At 45.2% G+C, this 21,371-nt stretch overlaps 1 protein-coding gene across 1 annotated transcript in view; it reads left to right on the top strand.

The window, feature by feature from the left end:
• Window positions 1-15,601, top strand: part of Wnk2 (WNK lysine deficient protein kinase 2) — a 120,318-nt gene extending 104,717 nt beyond the window's left edge. Inside the window, exons 27-30 of the mRNA XM_015506253.2 lie at window positions 2,281-2,325; window positions 3,893-4,131; window positions 12,707-12,818; window positions 15,395-15,601. Coding sequence (XP_015361739.1) covers window positions 2,281-2,325; window positions 3,893-4,131; window positions 12,707-12,818; window positions 15,395-15,420 — 422 coding nt within the window. The 3' untranslated portion in view covers window positions 15,421-15,601. The remainder of the gene's footprint in view (window positions 1-2,280; window positions 2,326-3,892; window positions 4,132-12,706; window positions 12,819-15,394) is intronic.
• Window positions 15,602-21,371: the final 5,770 nt, after the last annotated feature.

The following is a 21,371-nucleotide window of genomic DNA, read 5'->3' as shown; positions in this document are numbered from 1 at the left end:
TTCGTGCCCGAGGCATCCTCTGTGCCGCCAGCCAAGGTCTGGATGGTGGTGGGTGCTAGGAAGTGGGCTGTCCGCCTGTGAGCAGCATACTTTGTTTCAGAGGACTCTGCAGGGCAGAGCAGGGCTGGGGCTTCACAGGTGTCCCCAGAGACCAAGACAGGGTCTGGTTTCAACCATCACGCTCTGGCTGGCTGTGTCTGCTCTCCCACTGCTACTTTGGGGACAGGAGCCCATGCGTGTCTATCCTGACTCAGCAAAACGTGGGGCATCTGGTGGGGACTTGTCCATCAGATGCCCTCTAGTGGGCACAAGAAGGGCAGGGCCCAGGGCAGAGATGCTTTGGGGAGGTAGATTCCACTCCACCTAAAAGAGGGAGCTGCTCCCCTGAGAATTGACACCCTGTGCTGAGAGCAGGGGTGTCAAGGGACAGGCAATGAGTTTGTCCAGAGGGTCAGAACCATCTGTGCCCCTGTCATCTGGGGACAGGGTTCAGGAAGGCCATGGAGGGCTAGGCCATCTGCATTCTGGTTACTGCAGTTCATGTCAAGGAGGGATATGGAAGGTGGGAGCTATCTGTGTTGTAGCCACCTGGCGCCTGAGTTGAGAAAGGCTGACCAGCAACTGCCCTGTCTAGTGTTTGTCCCACTATGACAACAGCTAGGAATTAGTCCAGGGGGCAGGGCCACCAGCCACATTGAGGGTCACACTGCTGCAGCCGGGGAAGGGGTCCAGATGTGACATATCCCTCTGTCTTAGGCTGTCTGCTGCCCACTCACTTGCAGCCTACACAGAGCTACAACCCCACACAGAACCCTAGGGGACATTGGTGATTTGTTGATCGAACTCTGCATTTTGGGTTTGAGCCCAGCCAGCAGCTACAGACCTCAGGTTCTCTCCCTCACTTAGGAAACAGCCCTTTTGCCTCTGAAAATGCTCCCTCCTCCAGAGGGGATCTGTCTGGACCCCCTGCTCACCTCTCTCCTTCTCATCTGAACAGTGGGGACTCCAGCAAAGCACCTACCCCCTTTTCCCACAGAGACCACACAGAATGGACTAAAAGAATCAAGTCAAGTGCATTTGAGCCAAGTTGCCAGGCCCAACACACAAAGCCCGGGCTGGGCTCAGGCCTGGGAGCCCGGCTGACATTTGCCTGCTGTCCCTTAAAGTAAAAGGTGCAGCCTTCTTTAGAAGGAGGTCTGAGGTTGCCAGAAGTTGCAGTCCCTGGATATTCTAGAGTCTTGGGAAACAGCGCTAAGCAGGCCTTTGTGAGGAGGGTGTCCCTGAAGGGGAGGGGTGTGAGCTTTGGCAAGGGGGGTCCTACAGGCTGGAGTGTAGATCCTCTCTGTTAGCATGGCTGTGTCAAGTGACCTTGGGGAAGTCTGAGCTCATCCTGGCCAGTCCCAGTTCCCTGGGACACTGTAGGATAAGCCATAATGGCAGCACCTCCTGGCACAGCTCCTGGGCCAGCCCCAGGTGCCCCCACCCCGCCAGGCCCTGCCGGACATTCAGTTGTGATGCCTGCCTGACCAGCACCAGACAGTGGGGCCAGATCCACTTAGTGGTGGTCCAAAAACAAGGCCTCACCCTGCCACTTGGGGAGTGGACTTAGAAAAAAGGCAACAGTGTCCTCCCAAGTCAGGGTCAGCCCTGACACGGAGACCCTCCTCCTTTCCTACTTGATGCCCATCCGGCCTCATCCAGGGCAGCCCTCTGGGATCAGGAAGTGGCCTCAGACCTGCGAAACAATGTATCTTTTTGCACTTGGAAAACCTTCAATGGCTTCGGTGGCCAGTTAGCCCAGGCTGTGCCCAGCTCCATTTGCGGACCCCATGGCTGACTTTTAGCGGGTTTTCCTGCCTCGACCCCTGGGGCTCCCGAAAGCCTGGTGACTGAAAGAAAGCCAAGCGGTGTGCTCTGTTGTTTTTTTTTCTTTTTCTTTTTCTTTTTTTTCCCTTTTTTCTCTCTCTCCCTCTCTCTCTCTTTTTTTTCCTTGGCTTTTTCTTTTTCTGGAATATGCTTCTAGAGACAAACACTTCTCCCTGAAGCTTGGGGGCTTGCTCTGGCACCTCTGCCTCCTCGGTGAAGCCCGTGAGAGCCTGCACACTAACTCCGGGGATGCCACCCCCAGGCCCCAGGCCGGGTCGGCCCTCCTCTCTGAACTGCTGCCTGTGTCTGTCCCTCCCTGCACACTGACGACTTTGGCTTAAGTGTGGTGGCGTGACCGGTGTGTGCTGTTCTGCCTAACCCTGTGGTCTTGTGTCGTTTGTTTTTCCCTTACAGGGTCAGCCCTGAAGCGCCTCTGCCTAGGCAAAGAACACAGCAGTAGTAATTATCCGGGTTTTTTACCCCCTTTGTCCCCTCTCATCGCATGGGCTTTACTGTGGCTAGTGCGCATCCAGGTGTCCCGCGGCCGGGAGGCGAGGCCTGCTCTGTGCCCGCCCCGCCGGGCCCCCGCTTGGCTTCTGCCTGGCAGGATAGCTGCCCTCGGCTCCCCTGTGTGTCTCCATGGCTCCTAGAGCTTGTGCGGTCTCGCCAGTTCACATCTAACAGGCTTGTCCTTCTCCAGAATGTCCACAAATTACCCATCATTAATTGGCTCCTTTTCCAAAACCGTAGGAATCAGTATTTCCTTGAAGTGCTAAAGATGAGTGCTCCCCCGAGGAGAGATACCAGGACTGAATGGGTATTCGTCTACCTGGGCCACTCACACCTCTCTCTCTCTCTCTATCTCTATCTCTATCTATCTCTCCCCTTCTCCTTTTTTATTTTATTTTTTTAAAGTTTTCTTTCATCTTTTCTGGCTGAAATTTTCATGTAGAAATAGCTTCATGTGTGTGAAATCTCATCACTAATTTTCGACTGTTTGTGTCCATGCTCTGTCATTGCTAGCCACTAAAGTACACTGTATTTCGGAACAGCTTGTTTGAAGAGATGGTCATTACCTATTTTTTTTTTTTTTGGTGGGGGAGAGGGGTTGTTTTATTTTATAGCACAGAAAGATTTTTAAATTGGCTTATCGGAAGTTGCCAACTAGAAATTATGTGTGAAGGGGGGAAAAGGGAGGCGAAAGTTTAAAAACTTAAAAAGTCCAACATTGATAATCTTTAAAAAAAAAAATCTTCCCAGGAAGCAGCCAAGCTCTCTGGTTAGCAGAGAGGCTCCTGGTTCCCCCTGGCTCATAGCATCACCCCGACTGTGGCTTGGAGCATGGGGCACCCGTGTCAGGGAGCTCTGGGTATTAGTGCCTTTTATTCCTCCCTTCTTCAAATGCTCTGGTAAGGAAAGTTACCATTTATTTTTTTTTAATTCCAAACAACCAAACCATTAAAATTCACAGGAATGCAAAAAATGCGGCCTGTGTAGGGGTCACTTTAGGGTGGCAATGGATACAGATGCCCGGCCTTCTGCCAAGTCTTCCAGCCTCCACCCTGTGTCCTCCCATTACACTGAGGACGCTGAGGCCAGGAGCCCAAGAATCTGACCCTAGCTTCTGTGACCCTAGCTCCTGTGACACTAAAGCTCACGTGTCTGGTTGTGCTAGGAATTTCCCACACTCTCACATGTGAGCCTAGTGGGATGGGCATCCGTGGTCACAGAGTAACCTCTGAGTGGAAGCTGCCAGCTTTGCGGGGGCCTGTCCCCTCGCCTGGCTTATGGGATTGGTGACGGCTGCCTGTCTCAGCCAGGTCCCTCAATTTATGGAATTGCCCCACCATGTCTAAAACTGGGCAACGAGGCCCCTTGATCCAGACCGCCTCTTGAAGCAAGGTGTTGCCCGACTGAAGTGAGGCCGTTACCTGGGCCTTCACGTAAGAATGATTGCAGCCAGCCCCCCAGTGGTGCTGGGCGTGTGTGTGGCGTCACCAATCCTGGCCTGTATGTGACTCCCCAGGGTCCTCCACCAGCAGCCTGGCCCCAGGCCCCGAGCCGGGTCCCCAGTCCACCCTGCACGTCCAGGCGCAGGTCAACAACAGCAACAACAAGAAAGGCACCTTCACGGACGACCTGCACAAACTGGTGGACCAGTGGACGACCAAGACGGTGGGGGCGGCACAACTGAAGCCGACGCTCAACCAGCTGAAGCAGACACAGAAGCTGCACGACATGGAGGCCCCCGGCGAGGCGCGGGCTGTGAGTGCAGGGCTGGTGCGGGCCCTCCCGGGGCAGGGGCGTGTGACAGGGCGATGGCAGCTGTGCCTAGTAGGTGCTAGCACCCTATGTGTCAGATGCGCATCGTGTTAAGCACTTGGCTCTTGTGAGCCAGAAGTTAGGCTTCCCCTTTTACAGGTCAGGAGGTAAGTGACTGGCCTGTGATCCTGTGGTCACAGGTGGAAGGGACAGGCTGGGCTGGGGCTGGACTCCTGAGCATGGCTGCAGGAGCAGCCTCAGCCTGGCCAGCCTAAGCCCCCTGCCCCCAGCCTAGAGCTGGTGGGTGTGGCCTCACCTCAGCAGCCTGACCTCCACCTGCATTCTGCCCATCCCAGGCTGGAGGAGGGGGCAAGTATGTACATCATCCTTGAGTGACAGCCAGCATTAGACCTTAGCTCACATGCACCCAGGCCGAGGCCGACTGGGGCAGGGCATGGAGTCACTCTCTGAGGTCTTGGCATGTGATACATTTTGGGGTGAGGACTAGTTGGAGGAGGATTTCCTCTCTTCCAGTTTTTGCAAGGAGTTTGTTAAGGTTGGTGTTATTTCTACCTTAAATGTTTGGGCTGCAGTATTTTGTTGCTGTTTTAGTGTAGGAAACACCCCTCTAGGAACCTGTGCTTTGAAAAAATTTAAACACACAGAACCATTGTAAAGTCTGTGGTGAACGCCCACCTGCCACCACTCACACTCTGATTGACATTTTGCTGTATTTACCACATATCTGTCCATCCGTTGAGGGTGAGGTTTGTGTTACGGATCCAGGGTTTTCTACAGTTTTAATGCCATTTAGATTTTCTATTTCTTCTTGGCAGTCTTGCTTTCCTGGCAAATTTCTACCTTTCCACTAAATTTATGTAAATTTTCAAATCAATTGCCATGGAATTGCTGATAATATCTGTTGTTTTTACAGTTTGCAAGATTTACAGTGATGCCCTGTTTTTAATTCCTGATATTGGTGATTTCTGCTTGCTCTTGTGCGATCTCTCTCTCTCTCTCTCTCTCTCTCTCTCTCTCTCTCTCTCTGCCTCCTCCTTCTCTTTCCTCTTTCTTTATCTCCTTAGAGAGCTCATTTTATCTTTGATGTTATTCGTTATTACAAGCTTCATTGATTTCTTCCTTATACATTATTTTTTATTTCTGTCTCTGGCCTTATTCCATTCTAGAAATCTTAAGATGTATAGTTTGTTGATTTCTAGCCTTCCTTTGATAATGTAGGCATCCAAGGCTATAAAAATTCCCTCTAATGGTTTGGCTGCATCCCTAAAGTTTTGATATGTACCATTTTCACTAACCTTCATTCCAAAATAGTTTCTCATTTCCACTGTGATCTAAGTGTGGGTAATTATTTTCGAACAACCTTCTTGCCAGTCTTTTCTAGTTTAGCTATGCCCTGAGATGTGCTTCCAGTTCTTTGAAGTTTTCTGAGACTTGCGTTTGATCCACATTGTCAACCTTTGTCTCTGTCCCTCGTACACTTGAGCTGGATCTGTTTCTTTCCCTCTCCACATCCACACCCCCCAGGCTGCACTACCCTTATTTCTTTTCTGAATGGCAGCAAAGCCCTTGGGACCAGGCTCTCTATCAGTTCCACCCCTCTAATCCATTTTCTGTGGAATCACATTCTAGGACAAAGTGGGTGATTCTGAATAGGTTCCAGGGCCTGGAGGGGTCTGCACCTGAGCCTGAGCAGGCCCAGCTCTGGACTCCAGTCACATCAGCTAATCCTGCTGGTCAAACACTCTGCATTCTTAATAAGTTTTTTTTAAATTGTGATAAAATATATTTAACATAAAATCTACCACTTTTACCATTTTCAAGTGGATGAAGGGTTTCAGTGGCATTAAGTCCATTCATATTGTTGTACAATGTCGCCTTCCATCCACAGAACATTTCCATCTTCTCAAACAGAAATTCTGTCCCCATTGGAACCCTAACTCCCCATTTCCTCTCCCCGGTCCCTGGCACCTGCCTTTCTAGTTTCTGAGTTTGACTATGTTTGGGACCTTCCATGAGTGGAATCATACAATACGTGGTCTTTGGTAACTGGCTTATTTCACTTAGCACACTTTCAAGGTCCATCTGCACTGTGGCATATATCAGAACTCCATCCCTTTTTTCCCCATTATTGTATTGTGGCAAAGCTCACGTAACATAAAATTGACCATCTTAAACATTTTTTTAAACATTTATTTTTTAGTTGTAGGTGGACACAATACCTTTATTCCATTTTTAGGTAGTGCTGAGGATCAAACCCAATGGCCCACGCATGCTAGGTGAGCGCTCTCCCTCTGAGTCACAACCCCAGCCCTTCCAACTTAAACATTTTTAAGTACGCACTTCAGTGGTGCAACCATCACTATCATCTTTCATCTCCAGAATTCTTTTCATCTTCCAAAACGGAAATTCTGTCCCTATTAAACAATAGCTCTTCGTTGCTCCCTTCCCTACCCCTGGAAACTACCTTTCTGCTTTTTGTCTGTTGACTCCTCTAGGTAGCTCCTGTGAGTGGAATCGTACAGCATTTGTCTAACTGGCTTATTTCACCTAGCATGACGTTCTCAAGGGTCATCAGTGGTGTAGCATGTGTCTCAATTTCCTTCCTTTTTGTCTGTCCATTCATCCAAGCACTGCCATTGCTTCTGCATGTTAGCTATTGTGAATAATGCTGGGGTGAACAAATACCCCTTCTGATCCCTGCTTTTGATTGTTTCAAGTATATACCCAAAAGGAGAATTGCTGGATCATATGGTAACTCTATTTTTAATTTTTTGAGGAGCCTCCATACTGTTTTCAACAGCAGCTACACTATTTTACATTCCCAGCAACAGTGCAGAAGGATTCAGTTTTCCCACATCTCAACCAACAGTAATTATTTTCTGTTTTTTGTTTGTTTGGTTTTGATAGTGGTCTTCCTGAGAGGTGGTATCTTGTGGTTTTGCATCTATTTCTATGCTTAATAGCCATTCATAACATCTTCTTTGGAGAAATGTCTATTTGAATCCTTTGCTCATTTTCAAATGGGGTGGTTTGGTTTCTTGTTATAGTTTTAAGAATCATCCATGTATTCTGGACATTAATTCCCTATGAGATAGGAGATTTGCAAATATTTTCTCCCATTCTGTCCCTTTTCTTTTTACTCTGTTGATAGTATCTTTTAATGCATAGAAGTTTTTACATTTGTCTTTTTTTTTTCTTTTGTTTCCTGTTACCTTTGGGGACATATCTAAGAAATCATCATCACATTTAACATCACGAAGTTTTCCCTTTATGATTTCTCATAAGAGTTTTTTAGTTTCAAATTTACATTTAGATCTTTGCTCCATGTGAGTTAATTTTTGGCTATGGTATTAGGTAAGGATCCAGCTTCATCGTTTTGCACATGGAGATCATTTTCCCTGTAGCATGTTTGAAAAGACTTTCATTTCCTCACTGAATTGGCTTATTATTATGCTTGTCATTACATTTTAACATTTTAAGAACACTATCTTACAATTCTTTTTTTTTTTAATATTTTTTAGTTGTCAATGGACCTTTATTTAATTTAGTGGTGCTGAGAATCGAACTCAGTGCCTCACACATGCTAGGCAAGCACTCTACCACTGAGCCACAGCCCAGCCCCAGTCTTACAATTCTTGAACATGGGATTTCTTTCCATTTTTATGTCTTCTTGAACTTCATTCCCCTTTTTGTTAATACTATTTCATTTTATGGGTACGCCACATAATGTTCATACATTCATTAAGTGATGGACACATGAGTTATTTAATGCTACTGAGAACACTGGTATACACAGTGTACTCCCTGCTTTCAGTTCTTTGGAGTGTGTACCCCGAGGTGGAAGAGCTACATCACCTGGTGATCCTATGTGCAGCTTGTCTTTCTCTATCCCTTTATTCTCAGCTTCTTTGTGTCTTTATATCTAAAGTGAGTCTTTCATAGGCAGGTATAAACTTGCCATGGCCTTTTATTCGTTCTGCCAATGTCTTCTTGTTCATTGTAGATTTAATTCTTTTGCATTTAAAGTAAATATAAATAAGAGTTCACCTTTTAACTACTTGTTTTCTGGATGTCTATAGCTTTTCACTCTTTAATCTTCCATTGGTGCCCTTTTAAAAAGTTAATGGTTTGTTGTTGTTGTATACCATTTTTATTCCCTTCCTGTTTATCTGTCTCTATATATTTTATTTTCTTAGTGGCTACCTTAGGGTTTTCAATTAGCATCTTGACCTTATTACAACCCATTTTTTAAAAATGTTTTTTTTAGGTGTCAGTGGACCTTTTTTTTTTTTTTGGTTTATTTATATGATGCTGAGAATTCAACCCAGTGTTTCACACATGCTAGGCAAGTGCTCTACCACTGAACTACTTCCCCGGCCCTTACAACCTAATTTGAATAATGCCAAATTAGCAGGGTGTGTTGGTGCATGCCTATAATTCCAGCAGCTCTGGAGGCCGAGGCAGGAGTATTGCAAGTTCAAAGCCAGCCTCAGCAAAAGCAAGGCGCTAAGCAACTCAGTGAGACCCTGTCACTAAATAAAATACAAAATAGGACTGGGAATGTGGCTCAGGGGTCGAGTGCCCCTGAGTTCAATCCCCTGTACCAAAAAAAAAAAAAAAGGATAATGTCAAATTGGTTTCAGTAGCCTACTAACTCTGCTTCTGACATCTCCATCTCTTGCCCTTTATATTGTTTTTGTATAGACTGTATCTAATACATCATATGCCCATTAAAATCAATTTGTAACTATTGTATGATGTATTTGCTTTTTAACTCATATGGGGAAAAGAGGAGAGAAACTAAAAATATAATAATACTCATTTATTGTCTTATGTGACTATTTCTTCCTAAGGCTTTGCGTTACTGTCTATTGTCACTTCATTTTAGCTTAGAGGACTCCCTTTTGTATTTCTTGTGGGAAATATCTATTAGTAACAACATTTATTAGCTTTTGTTTTTCCAGAAGGCTTAATTTCTCTTTTACTAGTGAAGGATTGTTTTTCTGGATGTAGACTTCTTGGATGACAGTTTGTTCTTCCTGCACTAAATACATCATCCCTGTGTCTGACCCCCGGGGTTTCTGTTAAGAAACCAACTGTCAGGCTTATTGAGGATCCCTCATAAGAGACACTTCGCTTCTCTCTTGCTGCTTTTAAGATTTTCTATTTCTCTTTGGCTTTTGATAATTTGACTATATCTCAGTGTGGATCTCTTTAATTTGTCCTGCTTGGAGTTCATGAGCTTTTGAGATGTATAGATTCATGTTTCATGCAATTTGGGAGTTTTTGGGGCTATTACTTCTTCAAATATTGTTTTTGCACACCTCTTTCTCTCTTCTTCTGTGACTCCCCTAAGGCAGTAATTGGTCCACTTAGTGGAGCTCCCCTTAAGACCTCTTAGGCTCTGTTCACTTTTCTTCATTCTTTTTCTGTTTATGTTCCTTAAACCTGGTCATTTCAATGGCAGTATCTCAAGCTTGATGGTTCTTTTTTCTCTACCTCAAATTCTTTTCTGCCTCTCTAGTGAATTTTAAAATTTCATTTATGCTCTTTAGCTATTATATTTCTATTTAAGTCCTTTTATAATTTCTATCTGTTGATATACTCATTTTGTTTACATATAATTTTCCTGTTTCCTTCAGTTCTCTGCCAGTGGTTTCCTTTATCTCTTTCAACATATTTAATATAGTTCATTTAAAGTCTTTGTCTAGTGAGTTCAACCTCCTCAGGGACAGTTTCCATCAGTTAATGTTTTTCTTCTGAGTGGAACATTGTTTCCTGATTTCTTTTAGCTCACTAAATTTCCCTTTGTGCCTAAACTAGTAAACCTATCCATTGAGCTTTTAATTTTGGTTATTGCCTCTTTCCACTGAAGAGCTTCTATTTGCTTCCACCCAGACACACACATACACACACACATACACACACACACACACACCTGCTATTTCATTTTTTTAAAAAATTTCCAATCCCGACAAAATTCTCAATCTTATAATCTTCTTCACATTATAATTTATGGTTTCTGCTTTCTCTTTTCCCTACTTTTTCTCTATAGTGCCTTGGTCTTTTCTTTTGTGTATTTAAATATTATATATGTAGGACATTGTATTTAAAAATTTATTTGCAAAAAGAATTTGAGGCATAACAGTAGCTTTCTCATTATCATTTTAATTTCCCCTTGAGTACCTTTTCATAGTCTTAGCAACTATTTTCTGTAAAGTCAAGGTTATTAACCACTTAAACATTTACTTGCTTTTCTTTTTTATTGATTTGTGGGAGTTCATTATATCTTTTGTCATACATGTTGTGGATTTGTTCTGCCAATATAGGTGGTTTGTTTTTTTTTTTTTTTTTCAATTTGTTTTGGCCAAAGTGAAGTGGAAGTTTTAATTTTTTTTTCTAGAAGCTTCATAGTTTTAGCTATTGCATGTAGGCTTGTGAGTCATTAAAAATCACAAGTGTATTTTTGTTTGGTTTGGTTTGGTTTGGTACCAGGGATTGAACTCAGGGCACTTAACCCTGAGCCACATCCCCAGCCCATTTTTTAAAAAATATTTATTTTTTAGTTATAGGTGGACATGATATCTTTATTTTATTTTTATGTGGTGCTGAGGATTGAACCCAGTGCCTCATGCATGCTAGGTGAGCACTCTACCACTGAGCCACAACCCCAGCACCCCTAGACCATTTAAAAAAAATTTTTTTTTTTTTTTAATTTTGAGACAGGGCCTCACTAAGTTGCTCAGGGCCTCACTATTGTAATTGAGGCTGGCTTTGAATCTGCAATTCTCCTGCCTTAGCCTCCTGAGCTACTGGTATTCCAGATTTGTGCCACTGTACCCAGCTGGAATGTGTCAATCTGTGTGTTTTCCTACATGCCTATCTGCTGATTTAGCACTTTTCTTTCCAGATGGAATTGCAGACATTTGTCAAAATGCCATATATGTTTAGGTCCTTTGCCGAACTTGTGCTTTTGTTCCCTTTAACAATTTTCTTGCCTTTATGGCAGTACTACACTCTCTTATTGAATTTTAACTTTATAGTAAGTATAATGGCTGGTAGGACAAGACCTCCAGTGTTGATCTTCTTTAAGATGTCTTGATTTTCTTTGATCCTTAATGTTTGAGTGTATGCTTTAAATAACCCACTGGGGTTTTGGTTGGAAGTGTACAAGTCTGTTGATCAACTTGGTGAGATATGACATAATAAACATGTTGAGTAAACTTGGCAGCTATTTATTTACATCTTTTTAAAATTTCTCTTCAGTGTGAAGATATTATACATCTCTCATTAGATTTATCCCAGGGTAGCTGATATTTGCAATGCTGTTAGAAATTGCATTGTTCTTTAAATTTCATGTTCGAGTTGTGTCTTGCTCGTGTGTAGAAATATGGTTGCTTTTTGTACCCGGTAGCCTGCAGTCTTGCTGGATTTGCTTATTAGTTTGAGAAGTTGGTTTGGCTATTCTTGTGGGTTTTCTGTGTACACAATCTTGTCATCTGCAGATAAGATAGTTTTCCTTTTTCTTGCCTTGACTGGGCACGCCCCCCAAGCCAAGCATGGGGGACTTGCAGGAAGCAGTCAGCATTAAACCAGCAGCAGGACTTGGCTCCAGTTCCATAGAGGCTCCTCGCAGGTTGCTGAGCAGACCTCCCACAAGGCATGTGGAAGGTGGTGGTACCCTCCGCATCCGTGGAGACCATCCAGTTGGTTTGATTTTGGTGTTTGTCTGTTATTTGGGTTTGGTTTTTCATGCTGAGGATGTAACCCAGGGCCTCAGGCATGCCCTGTGAGCGCTCTGCCACTAAGCTGCAATCTTCAGCCCTTCCCTTGGGTTCTTACTGGACTGAGGTGGAGTGAGTCCCAGTGGGTCAGTGGTCTGGCATTCCCCACCTGGTTATGATGTTTTGTCATATAAAACAGTTGATTTATTCAATTTGCTAGCTTTTTGGTTAGGATATAAAGGCTGTTCACCCTGGATCTCCTTTTTTGAGATAGTCTTGCCGGGTTTCTGTCTCACAAGGTGTTGGTCTTAGGGCGCCAGCGGCTCCTGTCCCTGTCTTTTAAGCCTTCTACCCTGGACAGAGAGTGCAGAGGACTGCCCTCGCCAACCCTCCCGCACACTTGTTCTGCCCCCGCGCCCACTGGAGTGCCTGCTCCCGCACAGCTCCTGGGCTGTTCTAGTTTCTGGTAACATCACTGACCAGTCTGGTGGGACACCATGGTACCCACTGGTTGGGAGAGTGTGCATTGCTTATGTGCCCTTAGGGCTTGCGGGCCCGTGGGTTCTACTCCAAGGCCCACTGTGGCCCATGGACAACCAGAGCTTGTGTCCTGGAGATGGCCAGGATGCAGCCTTGGGAAGTGAGGAGGGAGAGCAGCTGCTTCCCAGCCCTTGTCATTCTGTCATTCTGGTGTCATCTTTAGAGGGTGCCCATCTATGGCAAGCCCAGGGATCGCTCTTTCCTAGGACTGAGACACTTCAGGAACCACCAGGCCACTAGAGGCATGCAGCTGATCCCAGCCCCGTGCACCTCCCTCTTCTTGTCTTCTTTAGATGGCCACACCTCGAGCAGGAATGGGGACGCCGTGTCTGGCCCCAGTGCCCGGCCCTCTGTGCACCACGGCCATCCCTGGAGCCGCCCCGGTCTTGCCTGTGCCCACACCAGGTACTGCCCACTCCAGCCTTCCAGCCCCACCCTGTGCACTGCCTCTGGGTCAGTATGGAGGCCTGCTTCCAGCTCCAGTGTCCTGGGGGCCTTGGGCAGCCCAGAGGGGCCCGCCGGGGGCTTGGGGCAGCTGGAGCCCTGCCCAGGTGCCTGTGCTGCCAGTGTTCCTGGGGCCACCTGCTGTCGGCACACCTGGCCCCTGGCTGCACATCACTTAGCCCTCTGCCCGGCCACTGGCCAGGTGGAGCACTCTGGACCCTTGGAGGAATCCTGTTGTGTTTTGGCCTCTGGGTGCCCCCACCACTGTGGGCACAGGCCCAGCCTCCAGGGGGCACTCGTGGGTGGCAGGACTCTCTTCCCCACTGCTTCAGACCCCATTCGCTCTTAGGTCCCCGTGGGCTGCACTCACCGTGTTCACACCCACACTGTCTGTCCCTGAGCTGAAGGTTAGAGATCCGCCTTCGCCCTACAGAAGTGCAGTGCCTTGGATTCCCGTCTTCCCTTCCCTGATGGAAGAGATGTTGGGGGGAAACCCATTTATCAAAAAAGGTGTATTTCATTTACCTTTGGCTTCTGAGATCGCCACCGTGTTCAGATGAAGACCTGTGACTGGCTTACGAAGCTGAAGCAGGAGCCTTTAGTTTTCTGTTGTAAATTCCTTTTTTTATAAGAAAATTGAATGAATGACCTTGAATATTGAGGAGCTGCAAATGATAGGTCCTCTGTAGCGGGAAGTCTCCCTGGGCTCATTTAGTGACAGAGGGACGGTCAGGCAGGGTATGTTCATGGAAGCTGGTCTCTCAGTAAGGAATGTCAGCAACCTTGACCACAAGGAACCTGCCAGAAAACACTAACTGAGCAAATGCCCTGGTAGCCTGCAGGCTGTCCTACCTACAGAGGGCAACCACCACCCCTCGGCTCAGGGCTTCCCCGCCCATTTTTCTTTCCTTTTCCATGATTTTCATGGAGGCTGTGATCTGTCCACTCTGACCTCCAAATCCCTCTCCAGGACAGCCCGAGTCCAGCCTGCTCAGGGGAGCATCCTCTGGAGGTTTCAGTGGGACTCCCAGGTGGGAAGTGAAAGCCCCCCCCCCCGTCCCCTGGGCAGACATTTTCCACTTTCTGCTGGAAGACAGGCTGCTTGGAGCTGCCCCATGTGAATCGTGTGGTTCTGCTGTTCTTACTAGAACCAGCTGGATTATCTTGGTTTAATATACCATTCCATCAATTCAGTTAGATCTGAATTTCCTAGGGGACTGTGCAGAATCTTCTGCCCGGACATAACACCGCAGTTGGAGATTTCTGTTCTCTGTGTCTGGTCTGAGAATCGCATGGGCCTCTTAGTGAAGTGGAGGCTGCCCTCCACCGCCCTCCCACCCATCCCCCTCCCTCGCGCCTGAGTCCTTTCCTCCTACAACGACAGTGGTGGCACGGGATCCCCAAGAACTTGTACATGTGAAGGACAAAAATAAACATTTTTGCTTGAAAACACTGTGAAACACATCTGTTTCTTACCCTCTGTCCACACACAGGCCAAACTGGTCATAGAGAGGGCAGGGACAGGTGGCCCAGGAGGGCCTGACCTGGACTCTGCCTTGAGCCTGAAGCCCCCCTGCCCAAGCTCTGGAGGAGGGTGCTGATGCAGTTGGGAGACTGAGAGCAAGGCCCCCAGCGGGGTCAGCTGTCCCTAGCACTGCTCCTGCCTGATGCAGCCTGGGCCCTGAGGTCACTGGGCTCTGCTGGCCCTAGGCCTGGATCAAGCTGTTAGCTGGGCCACCATCACTCTGCTTCTGAGTCACCTTTAGAAGTATAGACAGAGGTCCTATAGGTGCTGGCCCCAGAAAGCCATGCTCATGGACTGTGGTCCCAAGCCCCCATTTCTCTTCCTGGTGGGCTGAACTCAGGGCAGACAGGAGCTCTGCTTCAGGATCATGGGCTTATGGAGAACAGGCTTGGGGCTAGGTAACATGGGTTACATGAGGGTGCCAGCCTTCCTGATAGGCCTGGGGAGAAGACCTGCCCTGTGTGGTCTCAGCTGGCCCTCTCTCAGTGGCCTTGTGCTAAATGGCTTTTTTCCCCCTCCTTTGCGACACAGTTGGGCCTGATCCTGACCAACTGAGGTCTGCAGCATCTCTGGGCCCTTCCAATTAGTGGGGATTGCCTCTGCTGCCCTGCTGCGTTCCCACCGAGATACAGCACCAGGCCTCATGCCTCTGCTTAGGGGACAAGGGAAGCCCTGTCCCAGACCCAGTGCAGAGCAGAGGGTAACACACATGGATGCTCAGGCTGAACAGGCACTGGGCAGCCCTGTCTGGGCTTGGGAGGTCATTTCATGTTCCTAGATAGTCACAGGAAGACACCTAGACCACACGCCACCAGGACTCTGCACGGGGCATGACCATTGTCAGGCTGGCCCCAATCCAGCTTTGCCATTCCACCTTCAATTCAGCAGCCCCCAGAGAGTGGGGCCAGGTGCCCCAGGGCAGAGCCACACTCAAGGGCATCAGGGCCTGGCCCTCAGTAAAAGGCCAACACCTCAGAGGCCTGTAACGAGCTGTGGTGGTTTTGTTTTCTAGATCCTGAGAGTGAAAAACCTGACTGACCCAGCCCAGATGCCAGGCCCACCACGCATCGTCTAAGTGAAGAAGTGACAGACCTTCAGGGCCAGCCCACTCCTCGAGTCCAGTTCACGCTGTTTTGTAACCACTTTCTAAGCATTTTTTATTCACAATTGGAAACACAAATGTAATGCAAGAATAAAAAATATTTTGGGGGAGAAAGGACTTTGGTTTTTCAAACTTCTCCTTTCTGGTAGCCCCTTGGCAGGCATGTGATGCCAACGCAGGGGTGAAGACACAGGGAAGTCCTCATTCCCAGGAGCCTGGCATGCCCTGACAGCCTGTCCTCTGCAGGACTTTGGGGGCTCATCTCTAAGCTCTCCCTCCTAGTCACAGGCTTGGGGTCCCCTTTGCTCACATTACTCCATGAAGGGTGGACATACACACACACACACACACACACACCAATGGCACAGGCACAAGGGCTGGGGTAGAATTCTAGGGTCCCATGCATCAAAACTGCATCTTGACGTTCATTAGTTTTCCTCCAGTGATGGACGTGGAGTCGTTGGCAGTCCCCAGGCTTCATCACTGCTAGAGACCCCGAGACGGCCATCACATGGGTGACTGCCAGCATCCCAAAAGGTTGCATCCATCACAACAAAATGCTCAGCCCCTGGAATTTAAAAGTGCACCTCCTTAAAGAGCTGGTCAATTCTCTAGGACTTGGGAAAACCCAGCAACTCTTGGGGAAGTGAGTATTTCCTGGGGATTCCAAGGTCATACAATGCCACAATTGTGTCTGGAGCTCACAGTCTGAGGCCCTAACATGAGAGCCCAGTCTTGACTTATGTTGTTTCTTTAGGAAACAAGAACATGGTGTTTTAGTTAACTTGGGCTGCTGAACAAAATACCATAGACTGGTTAGCTTAGACAATAGAAATTCATTTCTCACAGTTCCAGAGGCTGGGCAGTCCAAGACCACGCTGACTGAATGGTAGGTTTTATTTTGAGTGCTCTTCTCTTGATGTGGGTAGCTGCCATCTTGCCGCATGCCTGCCTGAGCTCTGGGTGCATGGAGAGACTGCTCTGCGTCTCTTCTTATAAGATACCAATCTTATCAGATTGGGCCCCACTCTTGTGGTTGAATTTAATCTTATTTAGGCCCTGTCTCCAGAGAGATTCACAGGAAGGGTTAGGGCTTCAATGTATGAGTGATGGGGATACGAACATTCAGTGCACAGTGCATGGCTTATTAAAGAGTTCTGCTCATGGTCCATTTATTAAGTAGGAACTAGCTATACTTGTTTCTACTTGCACATGCTTAACTTTAAAACTAAAGTCAGTAGCCTGGGGGGACGGTGGGAGAGGAATCAAGACATCTTTGTGGCAGAAAAATTAAAGATAGAAATAAACCTGCTGCCTTCTTTCCTGGGCCCCTCTTAAGCTCATGAGATGGATCCCATGCAGCCCTTCCAGCCCAAAAACATCAGAATCATGGACTCCAGAGGACAGTGGCCAGGAGTGACCACACCAGGCCATCTGCACAAGAACTGGCCAGACAGACAAATGCCAAGGGATACAGAGTTCTTGGTTAGAACTCAAGCACACAGAACACAGAAGAACAAGGAGAACAAAGAAAGAACAGATGAAATAAATAAAAATCAAATAGCAAGAGGATAGACTTAAACCTAACTATATTTGGTGATGGTCTATAAATGGTATAATGACTTTAGTTCAAAGAAGTTGTCAGCCTGGCACAGTGGTGCATGCCTTGTAATCCCAGCAACTCAGGAGGCTGAGACATGAGGGTCTCAACTTCAAGACCAGGTTCAGCAACTTAGCAAGGCCCTGTCTCAAAACATTTTTTTAAAAAAAGGGCTGGAGATGTGGCTCAGTGATAAAGCACCCCTGAATTAGATTCCCAGTACCAACCAAAAAAAGAAGAAGAAATTGTCAGATGTGACTTAATGAACAGTAAAACTGAAGTATACATAGGCTGCCTCCAATAAGCATACCTTAAATATAGGAATACAGGATAAGGTAAAACCATGGACAAAGATATACTAGCCTAACATTAATCAAAGGAAAGATGAAGTAGCTCCGTTAAAGTCAAACTATGTAGGTTTCAGAGCAAAGTTTATTACCAGGGCAAAGAGGATCATTTCATATTGATAATAGGATCAACTCATCAAGAAAACATACAATTCTAAATGTTTGTGTACTTAATAATAGCTTCAAAAATATCTGAGGAAAATTGATAGAACTGCTAAGAAAAATAAACCATAATTATACTTCAATATCCATCTCAGTGATTGACAGCCCCAGTAGACACACAAGAGTCTGGCTCCAATATTTTGCTGCTTGACCACTGACAGCTTTTAAGCCACCTGTCTGTCTGTCTCTCCCCACCCCACTCCCCGCCCGGCTTTCTGTTCCACATCCGAACAAGCTGAGAAGAAAGCCTGCGTGCTCTTTCCTTTGGCACCAGTCCATGAACTACTTCATACCATGAGTCCCCAACCACCTACCCCGACCCACACAGGTACCTCAACGTGCCTCACCCCTGACCACTATGAAAGCCCCAACTCGGTCTCCCTCCCTTATTCCCTCAACGCATTTTGGACCTTCTTGGGTGGAGATCTATCCCGTAAGTGACCATAATAAATAATCACTGGGAATATAGAAAACTTGATGTCAACCAACTTGGCCTGGTTGACAATTTCAAGAATGTTCCACCCACAGCAGAATGCATTCTTTTCATATGCACGTAGTTTGTGTACCAAAATAGACTATATTCTGGGTAATAAAAATGAGTGACAATAAATTTTAAAGGATTCAAGAAACAAAATGTTCTCTGACCACAATGGGATTAAATTTGAAATCAATAACACTCCACTGGAGAATACCTGAATGTTTGGAAATGAAATAACACCCACGATTTGAAGAAGAAATCAAAAAAGAAATTAGAAAAAGAAGTTTGAATGAAAATGGGAAAAAAAAACTATCAAATGTCTGGAATAGTGCTAAAGGAGATTCATAGCATGACGAGCCTATTTTGGAAAGGAAGGAAAGTTCAGTCGATGACCTCATCTTCCACTTTAAGAAGCTAGCCAAAGAGAAATGAAATCCAAAGCAGACGATATTGGGCAGTAAAAGTCAATAGAACAGAAAAACAATAAGAATATCAATGACACAAAAAAATTGGCACTGAAGAAATAATAAAACTGAAAACCACTAGTCAGATGGATCAGGAGAAGAGAGAAGGCAAAAGGATACATATTACAAGGGAGGCTAGATCAAGACCGTCCACAGATATTAAAAAAGAATTAGAAGGGAATACTATGAGAACCACATGCCAATAAATTTGAGAGCTTAGATGAAATGTGCAAATTACTTTAAAGACACAAATTACCGAAGCTTAGTCAAGAAGCAGATCATTTGATTAATGAGCTAATTAATCATTTGATTAGCTCTATGTCTATGAAATAAAATTTTAAAAAAAATTATCCTTTAGTTATAGTCGGACACAATACCTTTATTTATTTATTATGTGGTGCTGAGGATCGAATCCAGGGACTCGCACGTGCTAGGTGAGTGCTCTATCTCTGAGCCACAACCCCAGCCCGAAATAAACTTATTTTGTAGTTAAAAACCATCCCACAATAATGGAAGAACAGAAACTAATCTGACCTAACTTCCCAGTATACATATGTGACTGTACCACAGTGAATCTCACCGTCATGTAAAGCTACAAGACACTAATTTAAAAAAAAAAAAAAACAATGAATAAATAGATCAGTAGAGTAGATGATACGGAGGAAAGGACCAAAAGTACTGGGGACTGAATTAGAGCAAATTATATTCCATAATTTTATAATTATGTCAAGGTGAATCCTAATGTTGAGTATAACTCCATTTTAAAAATTCCATAAAGAAAGTTCCAAGTGTGGATGGCTTCTTTGGTGAATTCCCTATATCTTTAAAGAAGAAACAATGCCAATTCTGTATAAACTCTTTCAGATAATTCTGCTGCCTTCATTCTATGACAAAGACATTTCAAGGGAGTGAAGTGGGGGGACAAGTCCCAGAGCCCAATGTCCCTCACAAACCTAGATTTTAAAATTCTAAACAAAATATTAGCAAATTGAAGCAACGATACATGAAAAGGTCCATACCTCATGACTAAATGGGACTTGCTGTAGGAATTAGTGGGAGTTTTAACTTTCAAAAATCAATATACTGGGCACAGTGGCACATGACTGTAATCCCAGTCATTAGAGAGGCTGAGGCAGGAGGATGACAAGTTTGAGGCCAAGCTGGGGAACTTAGCAAGATCCTGTCTGAAAATAAAAAGGGCTGGAGAGGAACATACTTTATATACAAACAGAGGTATGAAAAATTGTTCTATATGTGTGATAAAAATTGTGATGCATTCCACTGTCATGTATTTAAAAATTAAAACCAATTAAAACAAAACAAAAAAAGGGTAATATCTAAATATGGAAAGATTAGGGGAAAAAAAGGCTGGAGATGTAGTTCAGTGGTAGAACATCTCGTGTTTCAATTACTAGTATGGAAAAAATAATCAAAATCACTATATTTAATTAAAAAAAATTTTTTTGGTACTAGAAATTGAACCTAGGGCACTTTACCACTGAGTTACATTCCCCTTTTACATATATCTTTTTCTTTTTTAAAATTTTTTTTAATTTTTGAGGCATGATCTCACTAAGTTACCCAGGTTGGCTTGAACTTGAGATCCTCTTGCCTTAGTCTCCCAAATTGCTGGGATGTCAGGTATGCACCACCACATCCAGTCAGCATTACCATTTATAATAACACCAAGGAGTGTGAAATATTTAGGGATAAACAGCTAAGAGAAATTTTTAAAAATTTAAATAAATGAAGAGACATGCTGACTTCACGGGTTGGAAAACTCAGCATTGTTCAAATGTCAATTCTCCCCGCAAACTATCTACAGATTCAATGTAAAACAAACCCAGCTCCCAGCAGGCACTTTTGAAGAAATCAGCAAGCTGGTTTTAAAACTCAGAAGAATGCAGACCTAGTAGAGCTCCGGAAACACTGAGGAAGAGAGAATCTGGAGGAGGGCACTACCTGACTTTGAGGTCACAGTGATGGAGACTGCACGGCAGGGCTGGGGCTGGGGCTCAGTGGTAGAGCACTTGCCTAACTTGTGAGGCACTGGGCTCAATTCTCAGCACCACAGATAAATAAATAAAATAAAGTCCATTGACAACTGAAAAAAAATTGAAAAAAAAGACTGTACAGAAATGGCATCCACAAGGGAGCTGATTAGGGAGGCCAGAAATGACCTCCACACATAAGGACACTGGATTTCAACAAAAACACAAAGGAAATTTTGTGAAGAAAAAAATATAATAACTTTAACAACAAATTCCACCATTACGAATTATGATAATGCAGCGATAAAAATGTGGAAGAAAAAATATATACACACAATCTAAAATTGACCTACCTATTTTTAAGTGTATGGTTCAGTGGCATTATGGTTCAGGATTGGTGGGCAGCCATCACCACCATCCATCCCCAGAACTTTCCATCATCCCAAACTGAGCTGTATCATCAAACAATGACTACCTCACTCCTTCCCTCCAGTCCCTGGGAACCACCAATCTATTTTCTGTTTATATAAATTTTTTATTTTTATAATTTAAAAAATGGTGCTAAAAGCCAGGTGCAGTGGTGCACACCTGTGATCCCAGCTACAGGGTAGGCTGAGGCAGGAGGACTACAAGTTAGACACAGCCTGAGCAACGTGGCAAGATCCTGTCTCAAAGCAAAAATTTCTAAAAAAGGGTTGGGGATGTAGCTCACTAGTAGAGCATCCTGGGTTCAATCGCCAGTACTATGCACGTGTGCGCACACACACACACACACACACAGTGCTGGAACAACTGAATATCCATATGCAAAAACCCAATAATAATAATAATAAATCTCAATCCAT

Source organism: Marmota marmota, unplaced genomic scaffold (assembly GCF_001458135.2).
Source record: "Marmota marmota marmota unplaced genomic scaffold, marMar, whole genome shotgun sequence".
In the NCBI taxonomy this organism is placed as follows: domain Eukaryota; kingdom Metazoa; phylum Chordata; class Mammalia; order Rodentia; family Sciuridae; genus Marmota; species Marmota marmota.
The sequence above is the reverse complement of the archived record's forward strand: the minus strand, read 5'-3'. Positions and strand labels throughout refer to the sequence as shown.